The sequence below is a fragment of the Myripristis murdjan genome, chromosome 14 (assembly GCF_902150065.1).
Source record: "Myripristis murdjan chromosome 14, fMyrMur1.1, whole genome shotgun sequence".
In the NCBI taxonomy this organism is placed as follows: Eukaryota; Metazoa; Chordata; class Actinopteri; order Holocentriformes; family Holocentridae; genus Myripristis; species Myripristis murdjan.
The window spans coordinates 11,514,394-11,526,684 of NC_043993.1; the positions used below are offsets into that span (position 1 = coordinate 11,514,394).

The 12,291-nt window shown below is 42.7% G+C and overlaps 1 protein-coding gene across 7 annotated transcripts in view; it reads right to left on the bottom strand.

Annotated features, from left to right (window-relative positions):
* Window positions 1-11,272, bottom strand: part of LOC115370965 (actin-binding LIM protein 3-like) — a 53,699-nt gene extending 42,427 nt beyond the window's left edge. For 2 of the 7 annotated variants that reach the window (XM_030068059.1, XM_030068053.1), the window contains exons 1-2: window positions 10,958-11,265; window positions 3,855-4,025 (exon numbers count right to left, since the gene is read on the bottom strand). In XM_030068059.1, the coding sequence (XP_029923919.1) occupies window positions 3,855-4,025; window positions 10,958-10,976 (190 nt within the window). In that variant the 5' untranslated portion in view covers window positions 10,977-11,265. Of the gene's footprint in view, window positions 1-3,854; window positions 4,026-10,957 lie in introns of all 7 variants that reach the window. The other 5 variants (XM_030068056.1, XM_030068057.1, XM_030068058.1 and 2 more) reach the window with 4 other exon arrangements.
* Window positions 11,273-12,291: the final 1,019 nt, after the last annotated feature.

Sequence of the window (12,291 nt, forward strand, 5' to 3'; positions counted from 1 at the left end):
TGAATTGAATTGAACTGAAGTGAACTGAACTGACTGCAACAGAATGATGGATAAAAACAGAGAGAACAGAGTGAGAGTGGGTGGGGCTTCTTACACTCTTGCTTTAGGAATAAAAATCTGTATTTATTGAGGTTACAGGCTTGCAAAACAAAGGGCTGTTTTAATACCAAAAAATAAAATACAAAACAACCAGTAAAGAGACACCTCGCTGGGTACCACAGGCAATGATCCAACGGGGTCACGTGCTCGAGGGCCGGGGACTTCAAAGACAATAGAGTGGAAAAGATAGAGCACAAGGAGGAAGGAGAGAGGAGAGGAGAATGCCGACAGGGGTGTAATGAAACTGAGATTTCTATTTTCCATTTCTCCCAAATCTCTCCCTTCCTTTATCTCCTCGGCTTCCCCTCCTGTCCCGTTGTTTTGTTCCAGTAAAATCTCTCTCCAATCTTTAATGGACACTCTAAGAGGAGCTTACATTGTTTACTAAACAAAGGGGCATTGTAATTCTTCAGGTTTCACAGCTAGAAACAAAGAGCGAGAGAAGAGGCAGAGAGGGGGAGGAAGGAAAAGATAATGAGCAGAGGAAGGGGGGAAAAAAATAGACGCCTGTGTGCTAAAAGCTGACGATTTGATTCTTGCCCATTTCATCAGCTGATGTCTACTTAGCCTGCAGTCCATTAGCGAACAGTCACTAAGCTTACTCTCTGAGATCAATTGTGCACAATAAATACTTTAAGATCACAGAGAGGACCCTGCCCTCAATGATAACTGTGGCTGTGTGCAGTCTGGAGGAATGAGTGCAACAATCGACCAGTCAATCAGCCAATGAATCAATTATTCAGGGACACAAACAAGCAAACAGGCTTGGTTATTTTGGTTGTTTATTTTCAATATCTGCACTATAGCCTGAGAGGATGCATGAATAGCCCATAACAGATTTGTCTTGAAAAGCGGAGCAGCTTCCTCCTCAGTCCTCCCGGTGCCTGCTGACTGAGTGTATTCAGGCGATGTTACTGGCAGATCAAACAGTGAAAGCAGCGCTGTGTTTCACCAGGCTGTGGAACTGTGTGGATCCAGGCCTGTGAAAGGAGGTTAGCGGGTTGGAGTCTCTCTATCGGCTCAAAACCTGCTGACAGCACTGCTAGGCTAGCTGCTGACTCCAGACCTCTATTGGTGCGTGCTGTCCCACCTGCTCGCTGGTGGAGCGCAAGCATGTGAGCACACACACAGAAATGCACACATGTACAGTGAAACAGAAAAAAAAAAGAGTAGAGGAGAGAGAAACAAGGCTAATGTGTTGTGACTGTGACTCTGTGCATGATTAAATACAATATTGCATTACCACAAACTCCCGCCCCACCTTTCTCCATTCTAATTCTGCCGCTTAGAAACAAGAAAGCTGAAGCTGGCTTATTTGTATGTGTTGTTGCCACAGAAATTGAATGCAGTAGAACGGATATTGACCTGTTGTTTTGGCTACTTCAAAATCAAATGCCACTTGTGGTTGGCTACTTCAGTGAAGTCTGACACAGTCTGTTGAGGACCAACCTGATCTCATCACGCTGCAAGTCCAATTCTGTGATCCATTCAAATACCACACACACCTTCAACGGTCATGACGTCACCAGCAAAGCTTTGCAGCGTCATGTACAGTTAGCTAGACTAAAAGCAACATTACAGACTAAATTACTAATTAAAAAGAATCGATATAATGACAATGAAAATCATCATTAGTTAGTTGCAGCCCTAGTTTGTGTTCATGGAATAGGGGCAGTGCCAATGACAATATTCCTCTTACATTTTGAAATTGGCTTTAATCACGGCAGATACAATGCTCTGTTCAGTTCAAGTAAAGATAAAATCTACTACTCATTCAGCTGCACTGGCTCCTTCCTGCCTGAATAGTGATAATTATTTAATATTCAATTATGCAGAGTGATGGTGGGTGGAATCCTTGTCAGTCTAAGCAATACTCCAAGGCTGTTTTTGTGTGTGTGTGTGTGTGTGCGTGTGTGCATGGTGGGTGGAAGGAGAATATTTATTTATTTATTCATCCTCTGAAAAATCTGTGAGATGTGAATGTGTATATAGATATATTTATAAGTATATATATATATACAGTACAGGCCAAAAGTTTGGACACACCTTCTCATTCAATGCGTTTTCTTTATTTTCATGACTATTTACATTGCAGATTCTCACTGAAGGCATCAAAACTATGAATGAACACATGTGGAGTTATGTACTTAACAAAAAAAGGTGAAATAACTGAAAACATGTTTTATATTCTAGTTTCTTCAAAATAGCCACCCTTTGCTCTGATTACTGCTTTGCACACTCTTGGCATTCTCTCTCTGAGCTTCAAGAGGTAGTCACCTGAAATGGTTTTCACTTCACAGGTGTGCCTTATCAGGGTTAATTAGTGGAATTTCTTGCTTTATCAATGGGGTTGGGACCATCAGTTGTGTTGTGCAGAAGTCAGGTTACTACACAGCCAACAGCCCTATTGGACAACTGTTAAAATTCATATTATGGCAAGAACCAATCAGCTAACTAAAGAAAAACGAGTGGCCATCATTACTTTAAGAAATGAAGGTCAGTCAGTCCGGAAAATTGCAAAAACTTTAAATGTGTCCCCAAGTGGAGTCGCAAAAACCATCAAGCGCTACAACGAAACTGGCACACATGAGGACCGACCCAGGAAAGGAAGACCAAGAGTCACCTCTGCTTCTGAGGACAAGTTCATCCGAGTCACCAGCCTCAGAAATCGCAAGTTAACAGCAGCTCAGACCAGAGACCAGATAAATGCCACACAGAGTTCTAGCAGCAGACCCATCTCTAGAACAACTGTTAAGAGGAGACTGCGCCAATCAGGCCTTCATGGTCAAATAGCTGCTAGGAAACCACTGCTAAGGAGAGGCAACAAGCAGAAGAGATTTGTTTGGGCCAAGAAACACAAGGAATGGACATTAGACCAGTGGAAATCTGTGCTTTGGTCTGATGAGTCCAAGTTTGAGATCTTTGGTTCCAGCCGCCGTGTCTTTGTGAGACGCAGAAAAGGTGAACGGATGGATTCCACATGCCTGGTTCCCACTGTGAAGCATGGAGGAGGAGGTGTGATGGTGTGGGGGTGTTTTGCTGGTGACACTGTTGGGGATTTATTCAAAATTGAAGGCACACTGAACCAGCATGGCTACCACAGCATCCTGCAGCGACATGCCATCCCATCCGGGTAGGGTTTAGTTGGACCATCATTTATTTTTCAACAGGACAATGAGCCCAAACACACCTCCAGGCTGTGTAAGGGCTATTTGACCAAGAAGAAGAGTGATGGAGTGCTGCGGCAGATGACCTGGCCTCCACAGTCACCGGACCTGAACCCAATCGAGATGGTTTGGGGTGAGCTGGACCGCAGAGTGAAGGCAAAGGGGCCAACAAGTGCTAAACAGCTCTGGGAACTCCTTCAAGACTGTTGGAAAACCATTTCAGGTGACTACCTCTTGAAGCTCATGGAGAGAATGCCAAGAGTGTGCAAAGCAGTAATCAGAGCAAAGGGTGGCTATTTTGAAGAAACTAGAATATAAAACATGTTTTCAGTTATTTCACCTTTTTTTGTTAAGTACATAACTCCACGTGTTCATTCATAGTTTTGATTCCTTCAGTTAGAATCTACAATGTAAATAGTCATGAAAATAAAGAAAACGCATTGAATGAGAAGGTGTGTCCAAACTTTTGGCCTGTACTGTATATATATATATGTATGAAGTGTGGAGTGTGTGGATGTGTAATGAGTGCATGCATACGTGTGTCTGTGTGTGTGTGTGTCTGTGTGTGTGTGGTGGGGCGGGGGTTACCTTGGCAGGTGAAACAGTGCACGTGGAAGTGTGTGTTCTTGACGCGCACCACCTCCCCACGGCAGGCCTCCCCGCAGCGCTCACACACGATGGAGGAGCTTCCCCGTCCAGACAGAGGACTGCTGCTGCTGCTGCTGGTTCCTCCATAAAGACCCGACTGGTACTGAACTGCTGAGGAGAGGAGAGCAACATGGCTATTCATTGTCACTTTGAGGCCTCAGCTGTGTTAAATATGGAAAAAATGTAGAATGTGGTTGATCGCTTGTAAGGAAAAGTACATCTAAAATACGAGATATTTTCCCTCTCACTGCTGGTGCGATCTATACATCCAGAGACATTCTCTGCGATTGGGTGAAGTTTCCAGTGAGGAAACAGTTTCTTTCCTGTCTCCCTTTCATGCCAATAGAGCGGGGCTGGATGGGTATTCAGCTGTGGAGCTCAAACCGCTGAAAATTTGTGAGAATGAATATCAATTAGGGAACAGTTTTCTTAGGCAGGAAACAGGAAATAGCTCCCAATGAAACTCTGCACCTCAAGGGCTGTGAAGTATGCAGGACATGTGAAAGAATGAGGAAAATACACAAACCTACACACAGACAGATGCATAAAAAAAGAGACTGAGCCACACACACACACACACACACACACACACACACACACACACAGCTTATAGGAGGAGATGATGACGGCTTAGTCATTGATAGTGACTTGGTCACTAGTAGTGGCTCCCGGAGAATCTTGCACTCTGCCAAGAGATCAGCACGACTTAAAACCATTCATTATTAGACAGGTGGTTGTGTGTGTGTGTGTGTGTGTGTGTGTGTGTGTGTGTGTTGTTTGTGTCTGTGTTATGTGTTGGGGGCAGGGGTGGCTTAGTGACTGTCACAGGGACATGTGGTATTCAGTAAGGTATGGTGTGAGTGTTTGTTACCAAATATTCTTGCAGAACACAACACACACACACACCCAGACACCCACCCACACACACACACACACACACACACACACAAACACACAAACACAAACACACACGCAGACCACTAAAAACTGAAAAGGGCATGGAGGGGCCATTTTCGGATTACACGTCTTTCATCCTCTCTTATGAAACTGTTCAAATCCCTCTTAGTGGAGCTAGCCTTTTCTTTACTCTGTCTGAAGCACAAACACACACACACACACACACACACAAACACACACACACACACACACACACACACACACACGTGCAGAGAGAGATAGTGAGAGAGAGAGAGAGAGAGAGAGAGAGAGAGAGAGAGAGAGAGAGAGAGAGAGAGAGAGAGAGTCTCTGGTTTGATAAAACAACGAGACAAATCAGCCTTACAAAGCAAAACTTTAGTAAAAGTGACTGTGGGGTGAAACATACTTTCACTGTGAATGCAATTCACGAGATGATGACTGAACTGACATGAAACTTCAGTGCTGCTGTGATTCTGAATGCTGTCGTGCGCTGCACTCCAGTCCCTGTGCGACATGGAGGAGTCTGCCCCACTGAAGCACTCAGGAAAGTTCTGTCCTACTGTATTCTCTTCTATTCTGTTACATTAAATGATGCTCGACTATATGCCAGAGTATTATGCAATCCCAGCAAACACAACATGCTGGCAGGTTAAGCTGGTGACAGCAGGAGAGAGAGAGAGTGAGAGAGAGACACACACAGACAGACAGAGAGAGAGAGAGAGTTGTGTGGCTCTATAAATGTTCTCAAGAAGAAAAAAACAGTAGAAAAACTGGGACAAAAATCTTCCTAGCAGCAAATCGTATCATCAATGTGTGTGTGTCTGTGTGTGCGTGTGTGTGTGTGTGTGTGTGTTTGACTGAGAGAGCGAGAGAGAGAGTATGTGTGTGTCCCCACCACAGAAGCTGGCATTGCTTCTCTAGCCAGATGGCAGCACAGGGCCTGGAACTACAGACACAGAAAGATCTGAGCCACCTGTGTGTGTGTGTGTGTGTGTGTGTGTGTGTGTGTGTGTGTGTGTGTGTGTGTGTGTGTGTGTGTGTGTGTGTGTGTGTGTGTGTGTGCTAATAGGTTTAAGCGGTGTATATTCTGGTGGATGAAACAGATGCAGATACATCTGATGGTATGTGTGCATGCATGTATGGGTGTATAAATATATATATGTGTGTGTGTGTGTGTGTGTGTGTGTGTGTGTGTGTGTGTGTGTAAAATAGTCTGTTTTAATGCGCCACTGTCCACAACACCTCTGTCTTCCAAAATAAAGTGCATTCCTCTTTGAGTTTTTCCACTTTTTTTTTTTAAACAAAATGTGTGACTTGAGATGAATTACCTTGAGATATTTTTTTTTACAGTGCCCACAAGCAGAAAACAGCCAAGCCACAATAATTTAGTAAAACCTCAACATAAAACATAAAATATATAGATAAATTCATAAAAAACTAAGTGCCCATAAAAAAAAGGTGGCAGTTTTCATCGGGCCACTGCCATGTTGCTCCAGCCTCATAAACATTTCAGATTAAAATGTAAGGTAAAACATTAAAAAAACATAGTCCTGATAGTAAAATGTGGCCCCTGCAGGATAAACAGCAGCGTTCCCGCCCACAGTACAACCTGTCTCATGGTCTAACTGAGGTGTTAAGGAGGCAGACGCCACTATTCTGGACCCTCTTCATGCTTCTTGTTCTTGACCTCCACTTTTTATATGTTACTTTCATGCTCCGTCTTGATTTTATGGTGCTTGTTTTGTTTACACTTTTCCTTAAATCTTCTGCAATGAGATCCAAAGAGGGACTATAGATCAGCACAGATCTATCAGTCTGTCTGTCATGTGGACACCACTGATCACATTTCCACCAAAATTTGAGGAGTGACGGACATTTTTTCTTGATTCAGATGTTATGCTTAGTTTTGTGTCATTGCCAACAAATGAATCCACCAAATAAATTCATCAGTACAGGACGGGCCCTCCCTATATGCAGAGCATGCGCTGTGCGAAGGTCCTCATGAGGCCCCCAGCACAACATGAGGACCCACGCTCTCCTCTACCGCTGCAGTGTCCCCGGTGTGAACAGTTCGCGAGGCCCACACACACCAAGTCAAGTCAGTGGAAGTCTGTCATCTAGTGCATGTGTCGCTGTAATGACTGACGAAACAAGTCCTCCAACCCAGTTTGTTCCAACCTTCTGATTCGACCAACAGGAGTGTTTCCTGAATGAGCTGACCACTATCTAGCCTGCTAGCCACTAAAAGTACTTGCTTGAGGTGAGGAAAATGTTGGGGTTAGGGTTAGGAAAAAAGCGATATTAGCAGCTTGATGTTAAACAAAAGCTGCCACTTGTGCAAGTACGACTAGCCAATATTAGCTGGCTAACCTAAAAATAAACACTATTGAGCCTGGATTTAATCTCAGGTCGCCTGCATGGAAGTCACTTTGGTTTGCCCACTCACCATCCCATCAGCTTCTAAATGTAGAGGTTTTCGCTCACTTAGTACGACACCAAAGAGTTGTTCTTGACATGACCACTAGAGGTCGCTTAATTTTTAAATGTAACTACAGCTCGTAATAACCTGCTGTATATACACTCCAGATGACATCTGTTGTTGAAATATTTTTTTTGCTATTATTAATTCATTATGTTAAGCGGCATTTTGTTATGCACTGGTTTTGTACCTGTTGTACACTTGGGGGGCAGGAGTACCAGGGGGCCTCAGAGCAAAATTTTCTTAGGGCCCCAACTTGGCCAGGGACAGCTCTGGGTATGTATGTGTTTAGCTGTGTTCCACACAAGGCATGATGGGTACCACCAGTCGCTAGCCCAAGCCTATATTATTTATAACAGGCCCAGATCCTTCACCTAACCTCAGCCTGAGTAAACCCATGCCTCAAGTCCAGCATCTCTACACAGTTTTGACAAATTTGTGGAGTGAATGTCTCAGCAAGACTGCAAAATTTAATTGGGTAACACCAGCATTTTTAACATAAAACTGATTGATCCACTGCTACATTGATTCAACTTTCTGCAAATCGAGCACAATATCTGGGATGTCGTGGATTGGGTTTTCTTGAAACTTAATGGAACAAAGCAACTGATTGCTCAGTTTTGGCATTTTTTTAATTACACAGATTGGCCTAAGTGGTCCAGCACAATGTCTGTTTATTTGTTTGATTTTGCTGAAACATACGGGAATGATGCAACCCACCACTGCATTCCAGCATTCAAAACAACGCTAAATGGCCCAAAGGGAACTACAATTACAGTTCAAAACAAGGTGACATCTTAGTTACTGACTGGGGACTTGAGCATCAGTAATTATAATAATAAGGGATGCCATGTTTCCTTGTTCCTGTTGATTTGATGTTGGTTTACCGACAATGGTTTCACTGATGCAATAAACTTCCCTCTCCAGTCAGGACAGCAGAGTCCCTCCCTGTCTTCCACAGTAGGTTCAAAACTCACTTTAGGAAAAACCTCACATCCTTCTCCTCCCACTGAATCACATCCCCACTTCCATATCGTCTACTCTACTCAGCCTAACATGTTCTGAACCTGAGGTAAAAATAATTCCCCTCTAACTCTCTTGTTACCTCTCGGTTTTCTCATTTCTTTTCTGTGCACTTCTGTGTTACATTACCATTGTAGGATCACAGGAATATTGCCTGGGCACTATGGCTCAGAGCCTTAATCTCTTTGATACTGATGGCTTGCAAGGTTGGTGATGTAGGCACTGAGGCTTATTGACTCACATTTTACGTGTCTCAAATGAAGCATCAAATGAACACGTAAAAATTTAAATGTTTATGTGTTTTTCAATGGAATGAAAAAGAAGTCATAATTTTAGGTGCAGAAGCTGCCATTTCTTGCTTCTACCTCCACCAAGATGAATTACAATTTTTTGATAAAATGCTACATATCCATTAACTAACAAAGAAAAGTCAGCAAATTTATCCTCAAAAGGCATAAGATGTTGTAAGCAAAGGTCTGATGATAGCTCATAGCAACACAATGTTTTATTTTCATCTTCATCTTCATCAAGAGAGGTTCTTTTGCAAGACAACAAAGACTGTGTATAGCATTGTGTAAAACCAGTTGTTAGGACCTTTTCTGACTTGATTACTTGGCTGGGATATGTAATATTTTAAATGCTGAAATATGAATTCCTCACTAAGAAAACTGATTAGCTGACAGAAAACTATGGCAGAAAGTCAAGTAGCGATTTCGTTAGCTGATTTAAGTCCTGGCTGTCATCAGTGCAGAATAACACTGTATCATAACATGTACACTGTATACTTTCACCACAACTGGCAACAAGAAGGTTAATAAATGATATTAGTATGTGGTTCAGAAAATATGGCCATTTCTTGCCTCAGCACTTCAAGCTGTCCTGCATAAGACTCTGCTTAGAAGCTCTGAGAAAGTGAACTCATGAACTCTATGGATAAAATATCTTAGAATAAAAATGGAGAGCTTAATTCCAAAACACTTTCTTTCTGAAATCCATCACTGAAAAAATCTGCAAATCTGCCTGAAATCCATAGGTCAAATATTTTATCCTCAAAAACATGACATTTTGCAAGCAAAGGACTTATTAATAACCCATGATGTGCTTTACTTTCATGAAATCATCCACAAGCAGGCGTCATTTATGATAGCACATTTTGAATTAAACTGTTCAAATGCTGATCTGCATAAAGCTTGAATCTTGTTCAGTGTGACGTTAAAATAGAGCTGTGAGTGGCCAGGAATGTTGCATCGGTATCACTGCTCCTCTCTGTGCATGATGTGTTTAGAGGACACAACAATGTCACTGCATTACGTCGCATCACAGAAGTTCACTGTGCAGGAATGAGCACTGACACCCTGATATTACCATGCAGACTTCAACTGCACAGAACAGCAAGAAAAACTCATGAATAAAGAGGAAATTTTTAAATATCGCTGTATTTTACAGTGCTAACTGGCACCACATCTGCCCACCAAGAGGTTAACTTCCAAAAAACTTTTTTTTTTTTTTTTTATTAGTGTTGTATTTTGTCAACCATGCCTTATATAAGCACAGGAATTCAGGTTTTGCTTCTCTGTGTAATCTCTGCTGGATCTATGGGGTGCTGCTTTACTGTCCCAGCAGCTTAATGGCCCTGTGCTGAGCTGACCTTTGATTTTGTAGATAGATGGGCTGGATTAAAAACAAGGTCTGCCATATAGGGAACCAAACTAGTCAGCCAAAAGATAATCCCCCCCTTTCTGTTGGAGATTTTTTGGGGTTAAAATTGTTCGATGACGCTGACATGGTTGCAATTGTATCGGAGTGCAGCCCAGTTGGAGCTCTTATTATATCTCTGTAGGGTGGGAGCGCCTGGTAGCTGGAAATCAGGGTGACAGTCATGTGAAATACAGCCTTGAAAAACAGATTTAGGAATTTGGTTGTTTCACCTTAATAATTAAATATCCACTGAATGTGGTATGATATTGGAAAACTGAAATATTTTATATATGCTGACTGCAGTTTACACCAATGGTAATTTGTATTCTTTACAGGTTATCAAAGAACTGCTGTTGTTATTTGGGCTTCGCTATCTCAACCTAACAATTGAGCTGTCATATGGGTCTTTTTGACTGTCATACTTGAGTGGTTGATTATATGTTAAAATGCTGCATTCCTTATTTCTTGCTGGAAAAAAAAAATGCAAGCACCTCAATAGCTTAATCAATAACTCATTTGGTGTGGCTGATTTGCAAAGTAACAATTTTTGAACTCCTGACAGAATCCAATGACTGCAAGTAGGAATTTCTTGTCTGCATACTGTCACCAGTATGATTCAAAAACTGCTCACAGTGACAAAAACATTGATGAAGGCTGTCAGCTATTGATAAACCACCTCAATATGTGTTCCAGCCGAGACTAATCCTCATAGACAGAGCTATCTAATGACATGATGAAATACATTATCAATAAAGGGGTCAGTGATCAATACCTCAGTACAGGGCTGTTATGTCCCTATTTGAGGTTAAACTCTCCCAGGACACTTGTTATTGATTAGGCAGATTACAGAAGTGCAGCTAACCCAGGTTGCTCATGACACACACAGACACGCACGCACGCACGCCCGTTCACATTCATATCTTACCGTTTGTCGGTCCGCTCATGATGTCTCTGTCATGTAAGAAAGTGAAATTCCAGCAGCTGAAGGTTTGACTGGTGACTTTGCTCAGTTCAGCAGCGCAGCGTCTGTGTGAATCGGCTCATTTGGGCTTCAAACAGCGAGACAAAGGCTCCAAATATCACCAGACTCCTGTCAACTCTCCCCGTCCCTGCCCGGCTCAAGGCTGAGAGCCCTTCAAACTCTCTCTCCCCGCCTCTCTCTCTCTCTCTCTCTCTCTCTCTCTCTCTCTCTCTCACACACACACACACACACACACACACACACACACACACACACACACACACACACACACACACACACACACACACACACACACACACTGGATAGGGATTCCCTGCTCCTCCTGGCAAGCGGATTACTGCCAGGCGGCACCTCTCCTCCCTGCGTAACGACAGCCGGTTGCAGATTTGGTTAAATCCGGATTGACAGCGCCGTCCTCACGCCTTCCGCTCCCACCAACACCAGGGGTCCCACAGCTCCCACAGGGCCGGTGCGCGAGCATCTTCTCCTCCTCCTTTTCCTCTTGTCTGACCCGTCAACGCGCCCCTGCGGTGGCCGGCATGCCCGTGCGCTCCGGTGTGAAGCCCGAGACGCTGCCGAGTTTGGCTTGAGACTCCGAGCTGGAGCGTCTTCACCGGGCAGGACGGACTCCTCTCACGGGCCGAGAGCGCCCAACAGCGTCCGAACTCCAAACTATCATGCATGCATTTAATTAGGACTCCTCAACTTTTTTTTTTTTTTTTTTTTTTTTTTTTTTTTACGTCAAGGCCCCTGACGCAGTAATTTCTTAAAATATTCATTGTATGGAGTTTAATTAAGTGAGCATATTGTGCTCAGTGGTGGGTTTAGTGATCTCCGCCGTACTTTTTAATGATGTCCTTTGGTGTCGCTGTAATTATACCACTGTTGGCCTACACAGAATATTTCTATAGAATTTCAGCGTGTCATTGCGGTTCTCTATAGTTAGCTATACAGCTATATCCTCCAGGATAAAACTGAGGTTGAGAAAACTTTTAAATAAATAAACAAATAAATACTCGTAGTAGTAGTAACACCACCACCACCACACCACCACCACCACTACTACTACTACTACTACTACTACTACTACTAATAATAATAATAATAATAATTATTATTATTATTATTATTATTATTATCATCATCATCATCCGCAGCAGCATATTTATTATTATTATTATTATTGTTGTTGTTGTTGTTGTTGTTATTATTATTATTATTATTATTATTATTATTATTATTATTATTGTTGTTGTTGTTGTTGTTGTTGTTGTTGT